Source organism: Garra rufa, chromosome 12 (genome assembly GCF_049309525.1).
Source record: "Garra rufa chromosome 12, GarRuf1.0, whole genome shotgun sequence".
Classification (NCBI taxonomy): Eukaryota; Metazoa; Chordata; class Actinopteri; order Cypriniformes; family Cyprinidae; genus Garra; species Garra rufa.
The window spans coordinates 12,512,787-12,535,513 of record NC_133372.1 but is presented as its reverse complement, the minus strand read 5'-3'; the positions used below and the strand labels follow the sequence as shown (position 1 = coordinate 12,535,513).

The following is a 22,727-nucleotide window of genomic DNA, read 5'->3' as shown; positions in this document are numbered from 1 at the left end:
TAAAAAAACAACAACTAACTAACATAGCTTTTCTGTTCTTGTTGTATTCTATCTTTATTAATTTACTTACTGCTTGTTTTCTTAAAAACACTTCACAACACTGCAAAAAATGCTTTTCTTACTTAGATTTTTTGTCTTGTTTCCAGCCAAAATATCTGAAAATTCTTCAATCAAGATGTTTTGTCTTGAAAAGTAAAAATTATTGTCTTGTTTTTAGAAAAAAACAAGCCAAAATTAAGTGATTTTTTTTTTTTTTTTTTTTTTTTTTGCTTAGAACAAGCATCTGCCCCCATCTGCCAATGGGGTAAGAAAAAAACTTATTTCAAACAGAAAACAAGATAATTTTTGGCAGATTATTTAGCTTGTTTCAAGCAAAAACACTTAATTTTGACTTGTTTTTTTCTGAAAACAAGACAATAATTTTTACTCGTCTAGAAAATCCTTCTTGATTTAAGAATTTGTAGATATTTTGGCTGAAAACAAGACAAAAAATCTAAGTAAGAAAAGCATTTTTTGCAGTGTAGCTTCTCTGTTCTTGTATTCTATCTATCCATTTTTAGGCCTCTAACACTAGCTTGCTTTTTCTTTTTTATTCTATCTATTTTCTTTTTATTTATTATATAATTTAAAAAATGATATGTGTAAGGCGTTAGGCTAAATGTGACTGAGTCATAGCACTTGCATGTTATTGCTCTTTTGTTGTTTTTAATTGCTTCCATTGTCCTCTTTGTAAGTAGCCTTGAATAAAACCGTCTGCTAAATGTCTAAATGTAATGTAAAATGTAATGGTCATACATCTCTATTCGCTGTATTCGTCTCTTGAGGTTTCATCTGCTTGCATTTGTCCCTCTTTGCTATATTGTACATTTGGTAAATAAACTTTTGATATTGAGTGCAGGCTACTGAAAAAGTAGGAACGGCATATAGCACCACCTGGCGTAAGATAACAAAAAGCGATTATACGTACACACATCCCAGCTTGTTCTAAGAATACAAATATGCAGCCTGGGTGTGTCCGCTTCACCACACCTCGCCAGACTTCTTACACGAGTGTTTTGGTAAAATGTTACATGAACAAGGCAAACAGGCAATATTGTTTTAGATTTAATCGTTTTATTTTTACCCAGAGCCAAAGCAAAACTACACTGATGTAACTATCTTGTGAGGTTGCTCTGAGAAAAATGTTTGGCTACATTCAGGCTGACTCCACCTGCTGGCTTGAAGCATCTTGAGCACATTACACTGACCGTCATCGAGTGACTGGCTTTACATTAGTTGAACAGACACAGAAGAAGGCGGGTCACTGCGTCAACTCAGGAGTTTTCACTTAAATAGACTCAGTTGGAAGGATTACATCGTCAGATATTTCTTCCTTCCAGCTACAACATCGTCGTGCGAAGTTTTCTGGATTTCAGACAGCGCGGGGTAAGATTGTCACTGTTATATTTTACCATCACGTGCTCTTGTAATGCATAAAATACAGATTTTTATATCGCTTGATTATACTAGTATGCTTTAACAGAAGCAAAATAACTAGTACATGTTATTTTTTTCGTCGGAAACTATGGTTACCATAGTAAATATTTGCGAGGGGTGAGTGAGGCCAAAATATGCGAACATGTTCAAGAGCTGTAACGTTAGAGTAGCGTCCAGTTGTGACTTTTTTCAGCATGTATTCAAAACCACACAGCTTAATTGACTTCTAGTCTATATTTTAAAAGATAAAAGTTAAAGATAAAATCACATTTTCTATATCTGGTTGTCTGTGGCTTTGTTTCAAATTCTCTGAGCTGCCTTAATGTAACTTACTATGATATGTACTAGGGTATTGAAACACAGCCTGTTTGTCAGCTCAATTACATTAAAACTGTTTCTGTTCAATGCATGTATAATATTAAATAATTTGCCTGATCAACCCTATCAGGGGAAAAATATCAATTATTTATTTCTACAGAACATTTATTTGAATATGGCTGATTGCATAACATTTTGGCCAATCTCAAGAACTAGGGTGGACCAGTAAGGAAGTGATAAAAGTGTCATGCATTTTCCATTTTAAATAAAAAAGGTTGCTTAGCAGAGTACATAATGATGTAACAGTGTGTGGTAGGTTTGCTTGAGTCATGCTGGCTGTGCTGATCTGATACAAGAATGGAGACATTCTTTTCCAGTCTGGCTTAAATTACCCAGCACCCTCCATGTTTTTGTAAACATTACAAACAGGCTACATAGCATAGAAGTATATACAGGAGAAAGCAATTACATGTGTTTGGTTTGAAAGTAAAAAGTGACATTATAGACCTGGTTTTGTACTGGTCATGGTGCTCTGTCACATATCCTGGAAAATCTTGGTTCATTTAGTATCCACCTATGACTTAGTTTAGGCTGGCTTTCTAAAGTTAATTCAACAGTCACTCCTTCCTAAAAATCAGAAATGCCTTTTTTCCAGGATACTTTCATCAAATGACAAACCAGTTCATCCAGTTTAGAGTTAGACTCATTAGGGTTGAATGAGATTTCCACCAGCAGATGTGAGTCACATGTTTATGTCGACCACACTTTGTGGTCCTACGTGTGCTGCGTCACGTTTGATAACAGGAAGTACTGATTCCAGCATACAGATAATGTTTTAACACATTCAAAAATATATATTCATCGTTGAATTGTCAAAATCTCCCTCCCTAACTTGAGCATAGGAAAATGCCAAGGGAAAACTAGGTGTATTCACATTCACAGTCACACCACTCACTGTGAGGCCTTTCATGGGCTGTGCCTTTTCGGCTGTTTCCAGGAAGACTGTTTAAAGTGTGGTTAGAGCTTTTTTTTTTTTTTTTTGCTGTGATCAGTACTGTGAGAGTAAAAATTGCAACAAAATATTTGAAGCTTTGGTGTTTCATGATCAGAGTGCACAAACAGTGCATAATTAAGCAATAATAATATTGATGACTCATAAGTTAAGCTACTCCCAGATCCAAAAAATCATCTTTTCATATCTTTCATGCACGTCATTGGAAGGATTAAAATAGAAAGGAACTTTTCTAAACACAATGTGTGTAGACGTGTAGTCGCCGAGTGATTTTATGTCCACTTATCTGTTGTTTGCGTCTGCACCTTTTAAACCCCTACACGGTCACGTCATAGGTCTTGATGGAAAGAGGTAGGAAGGATATTCTAAGTTCAGCGCTCTTGCAGAAATGTTGTACTTAATTACTAAGATCATTTGACAGTTTTGTCTAAATAAAAAAAAAAAAAAAAAATGAAACATGTCAGTGATGAACTTCTCACATCTGCTTTTTTATCCACTTTAACTACATTTTTCAGGATAGGGGCATTATTACGAAAACAACAATGGTACTGTTGTTCTCCTTTATCACTTAAAGGAGAAGTTCACTTCCAGAATGAAAATGTCCTTAATTTACTCACCCCTGTGTCATCCAAGATGTTCATGTCTTTCTTTGTTCAGTCAGAAATGAGGTTTTTGAGGAAAAAATTCCAGGAATTTTCTCCATATAGTGGACTTTGATGGGAGCCAACCTATTGAAGGTCTAAATTGCAGTTTCATTATAACTTCAAAGGGCTCTACACAATCCCAGCAGAGAAATAAGGGTCTTATCTGATGAAATGATTGGTCATTTGCTTTAAAAAATAAAATTGAATGTACTTTTTAACCATAAATGCTCAACTTGCACTACCTCTGCGATGTGCATGTTTCTTCGCACATTATGTACCGTAACTTCGTTAGAAAAGTCGTGTGCGGTTACTGTTAGTTCTTCGTCTGTCTACTTCAGTACAGAAAACTCTCATTTTCTTTTCCAACTTCAAAATTGTCTAACATTGTTGTTTTATAATTTTTTTGTAAATGGTGTTAGACTTTCTTTGCATGTTCACTTTGTAAACACCGGGTCGGTATATCCGCCTACGTCACACATGCGTAAATACGTAATGCGTGATGTGGAGCTAGTGCAAGTCGAGCATTTCTGGTTAAAAAGTATATAAATGTCTATTTTTTATTTTATTTTATTTTTTTTAGAAAATGACCGACTGTTTTGCTAGATAAGACTCTTATTCCTCTACTGGGATCGTGTAGAGCTTTTTGAAGCTGCATTGAAACTGCAATTTGGACCTTCAACCCTTTGGCTCCCATTGAATTCCACTATATAAATAAAATCCTAGAATGCTTTCCTCTAGAACCTTCATTTCCTTTCAACTGAAGAAAGAAAGACATGAACATCTTGCATAACTTGGGGTGAGTAAATTATCAGGAAATTTTTATTCTGGAAGTGAACTATTCCTGTAATATTGCAAAAATACTCACATGTTTTTTAGTCTATATGAGAACTATTTGTTTTTCACAAAGGTTGTGTAGGTGTTTTTAGATTTCTTTATTAGCACTGACATTTATAACAACTTATAATAATTTACACAATTGTTAATGAACAGTTATAATGAGTAATAATTGTGTGTGATATTATTATATAGTTATTATAATCAGTTTAATGATTCAACAGATAATTTTTGCTGCTTTTACCATTTGAACTGTAAAATGTCTTTCCTTGTGCATAATTTCATGCTCTATATAGGTGTAAGAATAATTTTAAATATTCTTCCTATAGCTACTTACTATTCCAAGTAACAGTTAGTGTTTTTAAACATACAGTCAAACCAAAATTTATTCATCATCAACATTTCTCACATTATCAGTTTATTTGCTATAGTTTAGAAAATGATAATGCATTTGACAAGAACTTAAGAGTTAATCCATGTCAGAACAAATTCATTTTGATAATGTCAGGTAACTTTGATAGAAAGGTATGTAACAAATTATGGTCCAGTCAAAGTGTCAAATCAAATTATCAATTTTGCTGGTAGTCCAATTTATGAAGAATTTTTGGGTATAATATGTCACAGTTTCCTTAATTTTGCTATCCTCACTTACATAAATGAACTATAGTGTCCTGCACCCACTAGTAAAAAAAATATCTGGTGTCTGAATAATTTTTGGTTTGACTGGAAATTGATTTCTACAGGTGTTTCATCTAAAAGTGAGAGACACTGCAATCTATACTCAATCATTAGTGACCACAGAGTGAACTTTACATTTGTTATTGAAAAGTGCTGAGAGAGTATGGGTGTATCCGAAAAACAGGAAGCTCATTCTTGCCTGTGAAATGTTTTGGAGTAGGATGATGAATATGTTTTCCTGCTTAAATATAATTATAATAGTAAAGGGAAAAAGCATCTCAAGCTCAGTTACAGGTTGTGTTCAATAATTGACAGATCATGGGGAAAACAGATCAAAGTATAAAAGTCCCATGGTTTATCTTATAAAGCATCTTACATTTCAAAGATTTCTTCATTTTCTTCTTCTTCTTCTTCTGAGTCAAGTCTGATGTTATCTTTGTGATTTTCTACACTTCAGTATCACAAATGGTCATAGTAGTATCTCATCTACCTTACAGGAGGTAAAGAAGCATGTCAAGACCAGAATACCCCCCGGGTTACGATGATTCCCGGCTGCTGTCTAACCCTCAGCCTGGAGGAGGTTACCCTAATTCTGCCCCATCATATGGCTTTAACTCATACCCGGGACAGCCGCCTTACCCACAGCCCAATGACCCATACCAGCCCAATGACCCATACCGTGGACCACCTGCGGGATTCCCCCCGCCAAGTCTACCTGTCATCCCCGTCATTCCTCCTGGTGTAGGTAAGACTATTATTTCTTGTATCTAATAAACCTCCAGCTTTTTACTTTCACTATCGTGGCCTTCATGGTCCTGAAACATTTAAGAACAATATTTTTTCAGTTTTAGGTTTAGGGTCTGATTCACAATTCATTGTTCGGGAAATGTCATTTTAGCAGGTGCAGGCCATTGAATCGAATCTTAACTGAAGTCAGCATTTTTCTTAATGTAGTTCCTGTAGCCTAGCTCTAACCAGATTAGTGTTGCTATGCCAGTGATATAGTCATTCATTAGATGGCTCTCTGGAATACTCGATTCTGATTGGTCAGCATTCTAATTCTAATGACACTATGTAATTTACCATTGTCTCTGGCAACTGATTACCTACGTCTCTTTCTTGTAATGTAATGAAACCATCTATGCCCATTTATTGATTTATTTGCTAAGTAGAGGGAAAATGAACAGCCAGCTGCCATTATCACAAAAGCCTTTCAGGGTGAGACCAGGGTTTATTTGGATTGTACATTATCCGGGAATTTTAGGCTTTCTGAACTTTTAGAAAATAAGCTTTCAAACTTGCACTTGTTTAATTTGTTCAGTAATTTTTATTATTATTATTTATTTATTATTTATTTTATAGCATTTTATGTGTTACACACAATATCTTCACACGTTTGGCTTTATGAATTTTTAGAAAATAAGCTTTCACTTGTTTAATTTATGTAAAGTTTTATTTTTTAATTTTTTAGCATTTTATGTATTAGACAATATTTTCACACTTTTGGCTTTGTGACCTTTTAGAAAATAAGCTTTCACTTGTTTAATTTATGTTAAGCTTTATTTTTAATGTTTTTAGCATTTTATGTACTAGAGACAATTTTTACACTTTTGGCTTTGTGAACTGTTTAGAAAATAAGCTTTCATACTTTCACTTTTATAATTTGTTCAGTAAATTTTTATTTTATTTCATTTTATTTATTAGCATGTTATGTGTTACACGCAATATTTTCACACTTTTGGCTTTGTGAACTTTTAGAAAATAAGCTTTCAAACTTTTACTGGTTTAATTTGTTCAGTACTTTTTTTATTATTTTATTTATTACTTATTTTTAGCATTTATGTATCACACACAATATTTTCACACTTGGCTTTGTGAGCTTTTAGAAAATAAGCTTTCAAATTTTTACTGGTTTAATTTGTTTAGTGACTTATTTTATTTTATTATTTAGCATTTTATGTATTACACACAATATTATCACACTTTTGGCTTTGTGAACTTTCACTTGTGTAATTAGTTCAGTCAATATTTTAAATTTTCCTTTTATGTATTACAATATTTTCACACTTTTGGCATACCTTAATATAATTATAAATGATGCACAATTTAAAGCATATTTGGTTTACAATTAATATTTGATTTCTCTTTTGTTTCTACACATCACATGTCTCATATTTTATCTCAAGTATGCTCTTTAATGGCACTGTAAACAAGTACACTGACTTTTAATAAAAAGCCTTAGAAAAGTATTTGATGTGGTGGAAATGACACTCAACTGTGGGACAGTGTATCATTGGCACAGAAGAGATGTCATGATTATTTGGCTGTTTCGGAGTTGAAGAATCTCCCAGTTATATGATGGTTTATTTGCACAGACTGATGTGAATGAGGTCATTCATACTCTGCATTCTGCAAATAGCACTTCAGGAAATGTACATAGTTATAACCATACATATGATTGTTACAGGTGACAATGAAGGATTCACCACATCAGGAGGATTCGACGACGTTAGTGTCCGCCACACTTTTATACGAAAAGTAAGTTTTATAATAATGTTACTCAATTGCCATTTCAGTTTAATGGATTTTGTCTGAATACTGAATATTAATGTTTCTGAATGTATGAGTTTGGAAAAATGTTCTTTCTGTTTTGCAGGTTTACATGATCCTCGCTGCTCAGCTTCTTGTCACAGCTGCCATCGTGGCTGTTTTCACATTTGTGTGAGTCTGTGTTAGGGGGGTGTGGTTACTTTCTGCGCTTTGTGTTCAAACAATATAAAGGATTAATGTTATCTCTGCTTGTTTAGGTAGACTTTGTCGTTAAACTTTAATGTGTTTTTATTCACACAGGGAACCTGTAGGAGCGTTTGTGAGGAAAAATCCAGCCATCTACTGGGTTTCATAGTAAGAATCAGATGTTTATTCATTCGCTTTACAGAATACTTCACATGTACTACATTAAAGGGGTCCTATTATGCTCGTTTTCAAAGTCTTTATTTAGTTTTGGGGTGTACTAGAGCATGCTGTCATGCTTGGTGGTTTGAAAAACGCATTATTTTTCACATAATTGACAATTATTGCAATAGCTTTCTCTTCAGGCTGGCACAAATGGCTTGATTAGTTCGGGGTTTGATGAAGGTCTGCCTTCAGAAAAATCTAAATGTGTTGTGATTGGTTAGCAGTCCCACTGTGTTCCAGTTGGTTAAAGGGATGGTTCGGAGTAGAATTGACTTCATTGCTATGCACTCCGAAGCCCATCTAAATACCCCATCCGAAGTTATTTTTACCTTAGTCGAACATTTATGGAGATATTAGAGTTTTTCGAATTGCTTGTTACAGGAGTGAATGGTACATGTGATGTATCTCGTAAATTGCACCACTAAACGTGCAAGTAATCTTACCAAACTTGTACAGTAGTGTAAATAGGTTATGTACTCACAAAACGCTGCATCGGAACATTTGTAAGTCCACCATGAGTGTTTTAAAAACACGTTTTACCCGAGAACTACTAGTCTCAGAAACTACAAGTCGACGTCACTTCCCTGGTTTGAAAAAAGCACGTAAAAGTCCTCCTACTACATCTGTGTGCATGTCAACTTGTAGGAGGACTTTTACGTGCTTTTTTTCAAACCAGGGAAGTGACGTCGACGTGTCGCCATTTGTAGTTTTTGAGACTAGTAGGGATCGGCTAAAACGTGTTTTTAAAACACTCATGGTGGACTTACAAATGTTCCGATGCAGAGTTTTGTGAGTACATAACCTATTTACACTACTGTACAAGTTTGGTAAGATTACTTGCACGTTTAGTGGTGCAATTTACGAGATACATCACATGTACCATTCACTCCTGTAACAAGCAATTCGAAAAACTCTAATATCTCCATAAATGTTCGACTAAGGTAAAAATAACTTCGGATGGGGTATTTACATGGGCTTTGGAGTGCAATGAAGTCAATTCTACTCCAAACCATCCCTTTAACAGCTTAGATGGCGTTTCAGTACTGCAACGCCCCTTCACGAAGCATTTAGGTTTATTTTTAATATAACTCATTGTATTCATCTGAAAGAAGGAAGTCATATACACCTAGGATGCATGGAGGGTAAGTAAATAATACGCTACAGTAGTGTTGGTCCTATTGTCAACCTGTGAGATCACTGATACATGATTTTATCATTATTGTGCTAATTTATTTAATTATTTACATGCCCAAAACCAGCTCCAGCTCAAGGCCTATGCACACTGGGACGGATATCACACACGATTCTCACTGTCATTTGGTGTCTGAACATAAAGAGCTTTTTGACAAGTATGACAGCGATTTTACAAAAATCTCGAGCGTGTGAATGGTTTTGACAAGCGCGTAAATACTGGCTCTCTTCTTCTGTGTGACAAGCAAGTGTCAGAAATTGCTCCAGTGAAAATCGATTGGGTATCCTGACAAAAAAACGCTGGCGGTGTGCCGGTGTGCACAGGCCTTAAAGGAGTAGTTCACTTTCAGAGCAAAAATTTACAGATAATGTACTCACCCCCTTGTCATCTAAGATGTTCATGTCTTTCTTTCTTCTGTCATGAATAATTTTTTTTTTTTGAGGAAAACATTTCAGGATTTCTCCCCATATAATGGACTTCTATGGTGCCTCCGAGTTTGAACTTTCAAAATGCAGATTAAATGCAGCTTCAAAGGGCTCTAAATGATCCCAGCCGAGGAAGAAGAGTCTTATCTAGCGAAACGTTCAGTTATTTTCTAAAAACATTTACAACTTCCATACTTTTTAATCTCAAACGCTTGTCTTGCCGAGCTAGACAAGATGAGCATTTGAGGTTAAAAAGCATATAAATTGTAATTTTCTTTAAGAAAATAACCCATAATTTTGCTTGATAAGACCCTTCTTTCCTCGGCTGTGGGAGCCCTTTAAAGCTGCATTTTGGAATTATAATTAATAAATCACTTAGTACACATTGCACACGTCTGTGGCGCAGCTCCAACGCGGACACCGATGATCGTCACTCTATGATCGTCAATGCTTGTGTTTACATCAGTCGCGGATCTGCATGTGTTTCGACCCTCTATACCGCAAACGTCAACGGCGCGGCTCCAGCACGGCCACCAGAGCAGTTCACGGACATTTTAGTCAATGCTTGCATTTATAAGCATCCCGGAAGCAGCTGTCCATGCTACATCGCTAAAGTTAGGCAAATCCCCCACCTCATCCCTCCCCACCCACCAACGGTTTGAATTTCCATAGGCGGGATTTATTTGAATGATATTCTAATGGACTGCGTTGTGACATCATAGCATCTGGAAAACAAACGCTGTAGTCCAAAGGAGCCATTCGTTGTAGTTCTTGAGAAGGGATTTTTAAAAAAACTAAATATCTCCCTTTGGAGTGAATTTTGAGATTTGTAACTTTGTAGATGTTTTTTATGCCCAAACATACACACCACACTGGCTAAAATTCAAAAAGTGAAAAAGCATAATAGGACCCTTTAAATACAAATGTAGTGATGTAGAACAATGTGAATTTGTTGAAATGATGTTATTTTCTTTTTCAGTGCTGTCTATTTTGTCACCCACTTAGTGTTGGTTTGCTGTCAGGGACCCAGGTGAGATGATGGCTCCGTTTTTTTCTGAATCAACCTAATAATAAACCAAACAGATGGTGATATTTTGCACTGCTTGTAGTTTTGTAATGTGACACAGTAAGAATGAGGACACACATATCATACCATGCAGGCAGTATAAACAATAAATAATTAAATCTAACAATTAAAAAAGTCAGTATAAACATAAGATGTAATGTGAGCTAGTGACTTTATCCCTCTGCTTTGTCTCACATTTTAGGAGGCGTTTCCCATGGAACCTGATCCTGTTGTCCATTTTTGTGAGTTGGAAGATTCTGAGTCATTCTGAATGAATTAAGAGGGATTGTGGCCAAACCTGTAATGGGCAATGTTGTTTTTACATGTGATGCTGTAGACAAAGTATCAAAGAAGCTAAATTCTTTGGATAACATTGTTTTTTTCTTGTTTTAGACACTGGCCTTATCGTTCATGACTGGAAATATTGCAAGGTGAGACATGTCACGCTACACCTACGTCTCAGTGATGAGATGCAGTGGGTGGGGAAATGGGAAAATAGCATGAGTCTCAGCACTGTTGACAGTGTTTTAATGGATGTCCTGTTTACCTTTTGACGATTCCTTTGTTCAATTAGTTTGCAGTGATAGAGTGGTTTTGTTCCCACCCTATTTAATTCTTTATGCTATTCATGTGTTTTCAAATAACTGCCATGAAATTTGCAGTTATATATATATATATAAGTACTATTTTTAATGTTAAAAAAAAAGTTTCTTATGTTCATCAAGGCTGCGTTTATTTGATCCAAAATACAGAAAAAAATTGAAACATTATTTTAATGTAAAATAACTGTTTTCTATGAGAATGTTTTAAAATGTAATTTATTCCTGTGATGCAAAGCTGAAATTTCAGCATCATTAATCCAGTCTTCAGTGTTGCATGATCCCTCAGAAATCATTCTAATATGCTGATTTATTATCAGTGTTGAAAACCGTTATTATTGGAACCTGTAATACTTTTTTCCAGGATTCTTTAATAACTAAAGAAAAGTTCTTACTATTTTAAATAAATGCTGTTCTTGAAAGAATCTTGAAAAAAAGAATTACAGGTTCCAAAAAATATTTGGCAGCACAGCTGTTTCCAAAATTGAGAATAAAAGTAAATAAATCAGCATATTAGAAAGATTTCTGACGGATCATGCGACACTGACTGAAATCCTGGCTGATGAAAATTGAGATTTGCATCACAGGAATAAATTATATTTTAAAATATATTCAAATTGGAAAAACATTATTTTAAACCATAATAATATTTCAAAATAATACTGTTTTTTTTCTGTAAGTGCAGCCTTGATGAAAATAAGATAATTAATAAAAAAAAACATTAAATATCTCACTGTTTTTCAGCTTTGTATTTATAGTAAATATATTATAATACAAAACAGGTTATCACTGCATATTACATTAGCATATTTAATGATTTTTCAAAATGATTGAAGTAATGGCTACTGAAAATGTAGCTTTGCCATCACGTGAATAAAATAAATTCTAAAATGTAATAATTAAAATGTTTATTTTAAATGGTAATAATATTTCACAATATTACTGTTTTCACTGTATTTTGAATCAAGTAAATGCAACCTTGGCGAGCAATAGGCATACAGAAACTTTTAAAGAGGCAAAAACATTTAAAGAGCAGGTCTTATGTTTTTTGTAAAGTATCCTAATATTGTGTTGGAGTCCCCTACAACAGGTTTAAATGCATCTATGATCAGAAAACATTGTACTTTTCTCAGAATATACATTTATACATGGTCATTCGTCAGTGATTTCAAAACAGTTCGTTCAAACCAGCTTTGTGCGTAATGTCTGTAAACACCTCCCTTCCATAAGCCTATTCTGCTCTGATTTTTCAGCTGGCCAAGCCTGTTATGATTGGCACAGAGAGGAGTACTTGAGCAAGTTAGCGAGTGCTACCATTTGTGTTGGCAAGTCTACGTTGTTTTTGATGTCCGCGGGTTAAAGCGACCACAATAATGTCATATTTAGCCCCTGAAATGCAAATTTACAAGGGGAACAAACAAAAAGCATGTATTTTACACCCTGGAATGCGATTTTTAACAGGGGACCCCCTTGAAATGCGATTAGGCTAGTTTTGAGTAATAATTGAGCAGGTTTTGTTGTGAAAACCTGCCAACCCTGATGTACCTTTACATAAAACAATAATATAGTGCTCCAATCCACTAATCCACTTTACCTTGAAACCTGAAGTCTGCGCTAGGTATAAATCACATATTAGCACAAAAAATTTGATATTTTGAGCACTTACTTGAAAACGTATCAATCGTACTTACAGGTTGTGGTTCAGACGCTTGTTAGTCCAAAATATGAGGATTAGAAGCCAAAGAAGATGGTCAAACCTTGGTAAAATGACAAGCACACAACAAAAGCTTTGAATTGTATTGCTGTGGTTCCGTGGAAAAAAAAATAATTTTAACCCCTGATTTCATATTTCGTGCGCAGGTGGGGATTATACTAATGTGTTACCCAGTGACGTATATCGGTAACATGCAGAAGATTCGAAAATTTTACGCGATATGGTTGATTCTGAGTCAACTTTTTCTTTGGAGAGACAATTGCTGCGTCCCAATTCGCCTACTTATACTACGCCCTAAAAGTGTGTACTCTTTTTGTGAAGAAAAAGTACATACTTTTGAGTATATAGCAGAATAGTAGGCTAGCTTTGGGACATACTACTTCGTCATAACTGCTTTTTAAACGGACGCTCTGTTGCTTGGTTACCTGACTGCCCTGTCAATCATCACAGTTAACATTATCTACATTTCGTTTAATTTAATTTCCTGAGAGGCACGTTCTTTCAGGAGTCTTTATGTCGAGAACTCTGCTTGTGTTTGCATAATTATGCATTTAAACGTTAATGACCAAACCTATCATTATACAAGTTCATAATGTTGCTGCACATGAAATATAACGAGGATAACATTTAAAATATATATTTTTTATCAGGTTACACACTGATTATTTATCACTCAATCAAACCCCTTTCTCTACCTGTTGTTCGCGCATATCCTCCATTTTTGTAGTTTTTTAACACTTTTTATGCGTGTTTGTAGTTCTAATCGAATCCTCGTTCACCGCGCAATGTGTTGTGGGCAATATTAGCCGTTAGAGTATGCATTGATCCGCACTTCGAATTCTGAAGTTAAGTAGTAGACCATCCGGGAATCTTTGGAATACTTTTTTGAACATACTACGATTTGGGACATACTAATTCTATTTTCGAATACTATTTAGGACGGATAGTATGCGAATTGGGACGCAGCAAATATCTTTATGTATAATGCACTTAATTAACTTTTCAGACTTACATTGAAGGATAGCTGTGTTACAAACTGCAACAAAAGATATTTTTCGAAAAGATATTTGAATGGTAGTTCATTTTTCTAATAATAAAAAATTATTCTGAAGTAAATTTTTTGTTTTGTTTCCAGCTATTACAGCACTAGAGCGGTTTTCCTGGCCTTGGCCATCACTGTTCTTGTATCTGTTGCGGTGACAGTGTTCTGCTTCCAGACTAAGGTGGGCTACACATTTAATTTGTACACCATCAGCATCACTTTACGTCATTGTGTAGATGCATACATTACCAAGCTTTTTTTTTACTCTTTTCTAGGTGGATTTCACTAAATGTTCAGGTTTTTTCTGTGTCCTCGGAATCGTAGTATTTGTGACTGGCATCATCACGGCAATCGTGCTGTCATTCAAATACGTAAGCATGAATTTGCATCCTGAAATTGTGTTTGCACAGAAATTGTCATTTGAACATTCAACTAACCTTGTCTCTGTTTGTTTCAGATCCCATGGCTTCACATGCTCTATGCAGCAATAGGGGCCATTGCGTTCACTCTGGTATGTCTGTTCACTTTCTTAGAATACTTCAGCTCTGCATGGGAAGATTGCTTGTTTCTTCAATCCTAAATTCTCTTCTTTGTTTTTGTGTCTTATAAACAATTTAGTTTTTGGCCTATCACACCCAGCTGCTCATCGGAAACAGGAAGCTTTCCATCGGCCCAGAGGAGTATGTGTTTGCAGCGCTCTCCCTTTATGTTGACATTGTCCAGATCTTCATCTTCCTCCTGCAAATTATCGGATATGCAGAGAGATAGAACCTTCAGGCTAGCCACGAGACCTTTCCTGTATTGTCATAATGGCTTTAATGTTTATGCATTATGCAGTCTTCTCAATCCAGACCTAACTAACATGTAGATATCTAGCTTTATGTTGAACAAACAACTGGTAAGGGATGAATATCATTTTCATAATTTACTAACCATACGCATATATTCCGAAAAGATGAGTGATATTATTTAGCTATTACTGTATTCTTGTTCTCATGTTATGAAAATGGAAACTGTCTATTAGAAGTGCGTCTGTATTATGCAAATTTCTACTGTATAGATTTACATTTGCTGTATGTTTGTGGTACATTTTGATCAAGGGTATAGCTCTTCTGCTGTGTACATATAATCTTACTGTTTTTCAGAGTATTTATCGTACAGACATCTTTGTGTACAATATAAAAATCTGATGTTTCCCTTTATTGTTGGGAAACAAATGTCTTTACTTAGTGAATTTGATACTACACTTAACTAAACATCACAGATTATGTGATATACAATGGTGCCTTTCCTTTGTTTAGCGCCGAAGATACATAAAAAGTCATAAAAAGTGTTAACTACATATAAATGGATTGTTAAATATTTGACTTTTTCTGTACTTTGTTACAATGTTCTCATGCCACATATACAATGTCAAATGTAAGCATTGTTGTTGTGAGGAAAAACATAATAAAAGGAACACTTGAGTATTATTTAGTTATTTAATTTATTGTAATAGATAACAAGGGTTGCTTATGTTGTTCCGTATGCTTATGAACAAGCACAGTGTTGACCGCATCCATAAGATCACAAGAACTGCCATAATGCTTGCTTTCTACAATGTCTTTGTTATCCTTCTCTGATCACTGTTTCCATAGCAACCCAGTGATTAAGTGCACAATGAAGCCATTCTCTTGCACAAGAGAGTCTTTCACTGCATCCTGGTGGCTGGTTTATATCGCTCTCTCTCGTAATCTCCCTCATTGGCTTGTTTCATTCTCTGTCTGATTTTCAGCTGCTTCAGTCGGTTCTTGTCCACTTGTCTCTTTGCCAGAATGAAGCCGATGACACCTGTAGGCAGGCCGATCATCCTAGAAGAAACATCTTGGTGTCAGTAGTAGAAATACTTTTCAGTACTGGTTTATTCTGGCAGTACTTACCATGCATATCCAATTTTCATCATTGGATTTTTGGCCTTTCTTTTGGGGATATACTCAGGCCTGTTATCTTCCTCCTCCTCTTCATCTTCTTCCTCTTTCTTTTGCTGGTTGGTCTTGTTTTCAGCTTCATCTGCTTTATGTGTGTTCACTTTTGGAGACTCCGTCTTGGCGATGGTTTGTAAAGCATATTGTCCACAGTGTAGGGCTCTGCTGTGTAAAACATTGTCCAGCAGTCTGAGATGGGCAACTCTTTGCTCATAGTGAGGTCCTATCCACAACGTCCTATTTGATAACTTATACAAACCTGAAAAAAAAAATGTAAAGGTAAAAACTTGTAATCACATTCTTACCATAATGACTGCTAGATGACATATAAGGGCCATTCTACAAATTTAGCCCAAGCTGCTGTCCCACAACCAAAAAATGCATTTAAAAAGCATTTAAGTATTAAAATCGTAGATGTTTACTAAGATCCTTTTATTAACTATTGAAATTGAAAATACCAGTCAGTTTAATATATATAAAATCATCATTTAGTGGGTCCTTTTCTTAATTGGAAGGTGGCTGTCCCGAACCCTAACCCCTAAATTTTTAACAGACGAAAATAATATTGAAATCATTTTTATATTTTATATTAAAATTTTTATATGTGCCAAAAAATTTGAATATCGAGGAAAAGTCCATTTATTTCAATAATTTGTTTCAAATAGTGAAACTTGTATGTTATATTAGTTCACTAAACACAAAGTGAAATATTTCAAGTCAGTATTTCACAAAATTAGAATATTCCATGTGACCAATTAAAAAAGGATGTTAAACACATATTGGCCTTTTGAAAAGTGTGTTAATGTACTGTATTATGTCCTCAGTACTTTGTTGGGCCTCCTTTTGCACTAATAACAGCATCAAGGCAGCGTGGCATGGAAGCCATCAGCCCTTTGACACAGTTGAGGTGTTATGGTAGCCCAAGTTGCATTGATATTGGCCTTCAGCTCGTCTGCATTTCGGGGTCTCCGTTCCCTCATCTTCCTTTTGACAATACCCCATAGATTTTCAATGGGGTTTAAGTCAGGCGAGTTGCCGGCCAATCAAGTACAGTTATTCCATGGCTATTAAAGCAGGTACTGGTAGTTTTGGCTTGGTGGGCAGGTGCCAAATTCTGCTGGAAAATAAAATCATCATCTCCAAAAAGCTTGTCGGAAGCAGGAAGCATGAAGTGCTCTAAAATTTCCTGGTAGACAGCTGCGTTGACTGTGGACTTGATAAAACAATGGACCAACACCAGCAGATGACATGGCTCCCCAAACCATCACTGACTGTGGAAACTTCACACTGGACTTTAAGCAGCTTGACTTTTGTGCCTCTCCGATCTTCCTCCAGACTCTGGGACCTTGATTTCCAAATGAAATGCAAAATTTGCTTTCATCTGAAAACAGGACTTGGGACCACTGGATAACAGACCAGTACTTTTTCTCCTTAGCCCAGCACAGACGCTTCTGATGTTGTTTTTGGTTCAGGAGTGGCTTGACGCATGGAATTCACCAGCTGTAGCCCATGTCATGCAGACGGTTGTATGTGGTGGTTCTTGATGCACTGACACCAGCCTCAGTCCACTCCTTATGAAGCTCCCCACAGATTTCTGAACCGCCCTTGCTTGACAAGGCTACGGTCATCCCTGTCACTTGTGCACCTTTTCCGGCCACATTTTTCCCTTCCTCTTAGCACTCTGTTAATATACTTGGATACTGCACTCTGTGAGCATCCAGCTTCTTTTGCAATTGCCTTTTGAGACTTTTCCTCCTTATGGAGGGTGTTAATGATGGTCTTCTGCACAACCATCAAGTCAGCAGTCTTCCCCATGATTCTGAAGCCTACTAAGCCAGACTGAGACTATTTAAAGGCTGAGGAAACATTTGCAGGTGTTTTGCATTAATTAGCTGACTAGATTGGGACACAGGGAGCCTACAATGCTGAACTTTGTCAGGATATTCTAATTTTGTGAAATACTTGATTTTTTTTTTTTTTAGCTTTAATCCAAAATCATTAAAACTGAAACAAATAAAGGCTTGAAATATTTCACTTTGTGTGTAGTGAACTAATATAACATGAAAGTTTCACTTTTTGAAACAAATTATTGAAATAAATGGACTTTCCCTCGATATTCTAATTTTTTGGCACATACCTGATGGTATGCTCCATCATTTGGAGGTAAATATGTTCAAAAGTATGAAAAATCTGTGTAACTTTAAAGAATGTCACTACCGAACACAATTTTTCTATAATTAATTTTTTTTCTGTGAGTTATTCTATAACATTTAGTTTTTATATGTGTACAACTGTTCTTAACTGTGCTAGCTAACCATGTGCTGATTAGCATCTTTGAGCTAGGTTCATAGTATCTAAAATTGTCACTACCTAAACCGTCACAAACAGACAAAACGTCACAAACAACGTCACAAACATTTGGTGAAGTTTCGGTAGTGGCATGTTAGTTTTTTTGGGTGTTATCCCATTCAATCGTCATTAACATAACAGTCACAGCCAAAACATGTCATCATTGTTTTGGTGACAAAAGTGAACACATAATAATCCTTTATTTGGGGGAAATAAACTCAATTTGAGTACAGTTATGCAATGTTGTTTTTGTTTTAGTGGTTTTAGTATGTAGGTTTAAATTCTGTAATGTGATGTGGTCGCTATCAAAACATTACTGTCATTATCGAAAATGTGCAGTTACGACCGAAACATGGGATGTTTTGTCAAAAATAAAGTATAGTGAATTATCATCTAAGATGTTATGAGTTTTGGTTCATTGTATATTCAAACTAATGAATCCTTAAGCTTGAAATCAGTATGATCAACTTTTGCCCTTTACAAAGAAAAAAATACAACAAATCTCAAAGTTATTGATTGATAAAAACTTTGATAACATTAAAAAAATTATATATACAGTTGCAACCAAAATTATTCAACCCCCTTGACATGCAAGACATTTTGTTCCAGATAATTTGTTTTTCTAAAAACAAATCTACCAAGGCATTTGTACACTATTAGATAAAGTATTTTAATTCGTATTTGAGTAATTCTGAGAACATAAATAGATAAATAATGGGAAAAAAATCAACTTGGCTCTAAACGTTCATGTTCAAAATTATTCGACCCCCAAAAGTAAAATTTGGTGTAGAATCTTTTATTATTTAAAACCACCAATAAACGCTGTTTGAAAGTGTTTAGAAGCATTGATCAACTCTCTACTGCAATCTTGGACCATTCCTTGGCTGAATAAACTTTTAGATCACTTTTCGACCAAATATTTTCAATGAGAATTAAATCTGCAGACTGAAGAGGCCACTCAAGAACATTCTGTGACTGATCCCTGAACCAAGCATAAGTAGATTTGGATGTTTACTTTGGGATGATTGTCCTGCAGGAAAGTCCATTGATCATCATCTTCGGTCTTTGCACCAAAGGCATCAAAATTCTTGTCAAAATGGCCTGATACTTCAAAGAATCCATGGTTTCCTTCATACGGTCATGTTTTCCACTTCATGCTACAGTAAAACAACCCCATAATTGGATCAGCCCACCTCCATGTTTGACCATGGAGATAGTGTTCTTCTGCTCATTAGTTTTCCCTTTTTTTGCACCAGACATACCGCTGATCTATACGTCCAAAAAGTTCTAGTTTGGTCACATCACTCCATAAAACATTCTTCCAGAACTCCACAGGTCTATCCAAATAAATTTTTGCATATTCAAGCTGACCTTTTTGTTCTTCTTGATCAAGAATGGTCAAAATCCCTCAACATGAAAGCCATGCTTGTCTTATGCTCATCTTCTACTCTGGAATGAAATATTTTTCCTCCTTTCATCGGGTCATCTCGCAAGTCTTTGGCTGTACATTGCAGGTTTTTCTCAGTTGCTCTGATCAAACATTTTATGAAATTTGTGAATTTTTGGTTCAACACCCTCAAAGGTTTTCTGGTACAACACACTTTAAACTAAGGAATAAGGCTTTTAATGTCTTAGAAATCTTCACGTAGCCTTAGACTTTCTAATACAATAAAACTATTTCTTCTCGCTTTTGTGAAATCTCTGTTGACTTTACCATATTTGCTACTCAACTTCAGCACATGCATGGGATAAATGTATAGATGTGTAACGTCTCAAGCTGATTCAGTTTTTTTTTATAGTTTCTAAAGGCTTAATTGTGTTTAAGGATAATTTTGTTCCCTACCACAAAAATAAATGACTTAAAACGGCAATGTTGAATAGGGGTTGAATAATTATGACAGCTGTGTTATTAAAAAGTCCTAACTCAAACACATTACATTATACATTGACATTGTCACTTATAATATGCCAGTAAACTGTTGTAGATGGAATTTTTATAAAGTCCTGAAACTTTAGACAAGCTTTTATTTGTAAAGTACAGCAGTCTCTGGGGGGTTGAATAATTTTGATTACAACTGTATATACATAGTCAAGCCCGAAATTATTCATAGCCCTAGCAAATTCTGACTTTTATTTAACCATAAAGTTTTTTTTTTTTTTTTTTTTTTTTGGACCAGAAATGACAGGCTTCTCCCAAAAGATAATTTAAAAAGTTAATGTTTTTGTCTGCTAAACATTTCTTCACCACTTTTGCTGTGTTTTGGGTCCTTACTTTGCTGAAATGTCCACTGGTGCCCAAGGCCAAGTTTCTCTGCAGACTGCCTGATGTTGTTGTTGAAAATTTTGATGTATTGCTCCTTTTTCATGGTGCCACTTACTGTGATTAGTTTCCGTGGTCCACCGGCTGAAAAACGCCCCCAAAACATTAAGTTCCCACCATCATGTTTGACAGTGGGGATGGTGTTCTTAGGGTTAGAAGGCTTCTCCTTTTTTACGCCAAATGAAGGATACATCACTGTGGCCAAACAATTCAATTTTTGTTTCATCTGACCATAAAACAGAAGACCAGAAGTCTTCTTCTTTGTCCAGATGAGCATTTGCAAAGGCCAAGCAGGCTTTTGTGTGCCTTATCTGGAGAAGTGGTGTCCTCCTTGGTCTGCATCCATGGGACTCAGCGGTTCCGCTGGACTGTCTGTCAGATTCATCAGGATGGCCTTGGTGGTGATCCTTGAATGCTTTTTTATCTTAGATTTTATCTTACTATCCTCCTGGCCAGCACAGGTGTCACTTTTGGCTTCCGACCACATCCTCTGAGATTCTTCACAGTGCGGAACGTCTTGTATTTTTAATAGTACTTTGCACTGTAGCCACTGGAACTTCAAAACATTTAGATATGGTCTTATAGCCATTTCCTGACTTGTGAGCAGCCACAATGTGCAGCCGCAAGTCCTCAGTGAGCTCCTTTGTCTTAGCCATGACTGTCCACAAACCAACAGCAGAGAGCTTCTGTTTTTAACCTGTTGGGTTGATTAAAACAGCTGTTCCCAATGAATCAGGGTAAATAGGGTGCTTTAGAACAGCTTGGACTATTTGGAATGGTATAGAACTTTGGATTTTCCCATAGATTGTGACAGTTTGCAAAGGGTGTGCATAATTCCGGATATGCCATTTTTTGTTCAAATATAAATAAAAGCTGAGAAATATTTTTTTTCACATGATGATGCCTCTTGTACATCGTCTTATTATCTTTTGGGAGAAGCCTGTGTCATTTCCGGTCAAAAAAAAAAAAAAACTTGCTGGTTGAATAAAAGTAACTTTAAGTCAGAATTTGCCAGGGGTATGAATAATTTCGGGCTTGACTGTATATTTACAAGGAAGAAGTAGGCAATAAATTAATAGGTCAATATAACCCTTCTAATCAAATTATTATTAAAAACTGTCTTTCGATAGTAACAAATTTGGGGAGATAACAAGTATTCCAAAACTTTCTGAAAATACAATATGAGACTTAACTGCACAATTACTAGAATGTTTTTCTTGGATATTAAACAATTTGACGTTTCCAACTCTGACTTTGAACCAGCACTTGAATTTGGATGACGGCTTGTAGATAATGGGGCAAGTTTATCGTCTGCCACACAGGCTAGCACTTATTAATGGAGATATAGATATGGATAATGCTTACATTTACATTTCGCTTAACTATTCATTTGACTGATGAAATTGCCTGAAATAGTGGCAACTCATCCACCTAAGTTACATGTGAGATACTATCAAGTCTGAACAACATGAGTAGTTCATCTTCCCAGAGATTAGCCATATTTATCTTGAAGGGTTCGTTGGATTCAATCAGTTGTTGAGTACAGTAGATTATTGCTGCATGAATCTGTTCTGTGCATGTCAAGGTACGTTACACACAAGGTAATGCACCAGTAATTTAAAATAGTAAAGCGGTTTAAAATCATATTTCATTAGTAATAATTACAATGTACATTCAATTAATTTATATGTATTGTGATTTATGAGGAAAATTATTGAATTATATGTTAATATGTTTTATACCTTGCAAAGTCGACCTCATCAGGTTCCGACAGGACGCAGCCATCTTTGTTGTGTAAGGAAGAGAACGCGCGTTCACGTGGTTTTGTGACGCACTATGACGCGCATCTTAGGAAGCGTGTTCAATTTACCAAAATACATTTTTGGTATGATGTTTCTGTTTATCAAAGAAACGGTACTCTTTCGTTTTAATTCGAATTTTGAAAATGTAGTTTTTGGACATTTTAATTATGATATTGTGAATAACGGAGCTTAAGTTTTCTAACAAGTGTTAATAAGTTTTCTAACAAAAAGCCCTGTTCCACACTGGTTTATAAAGAACTGGAAAATTAATTCTGTACTATCCGACAACATGATTAGCATCTTATTTGCTTTAAACATAAAAATGAAAACTTGC

At 35.5% G+C, this 22,727-nt stretch overlaps 2 protein-coding genes across 2 annotated transcripts; one reads left to right on the top strand and one right to left on the bottom strand.

The window, feature by feature from the left end:
• Positions 1–1,034: 1,034 nt before the first annotated feature.
• On the top strand, positions 1,035–15,430 carry tmbim1a (transmembrane BAX inhibitor motif containing 1a). Its single transcript, XM_073851653.1, has 12 exons — positions 1,035–1,425; positions 5,460–5,707; positions 7,430–7,500; positions 7,619–7,683; positions 7,813–7,866; positions 10,517–10,567; positions 10,806–10,845; positions 10,997–11,034; positions 14,052–14,139; positions 14,234–14,329; positions 14,416–14,469; positions 14,577–15,430. The coding sequence occupies exons 2-12, from the start codon at positions 5,473–5,475 to the stop codon at positions 14,724–14,726; spliced, it is 942 nt and encodes a 313-aa protein (XP_073707754.1). The 5' UTR covers positions 1,035–1,425; positions 5,460–5,472; the 3' UTR covers positions 14,727–15,430.
• Positions 15,426–22,385, bottom strand: LOC141346717 (uncharacterized). The gene is made up of 3 exons (XM_073851654.1): positions 22,334–22,385; positions 15,878–16,181; positions 15,426–15,808 (listed from the first exon to the last, which is right to left on the bottom strand). Exons 1-3 carry the CDS (start codon positions 22,374–22,376, stop codon positions 15,649–15,651), a joined length of 507 nt encoding a protein of 168 aa, XP_073707755.1. The 5' UTR covers positions 22,377–22,385; the 3' UTR covers positions 15,426–15,648.
• Between the last annotated feature and the right edge of the window lie 342 nt (positions 22,386–22,727).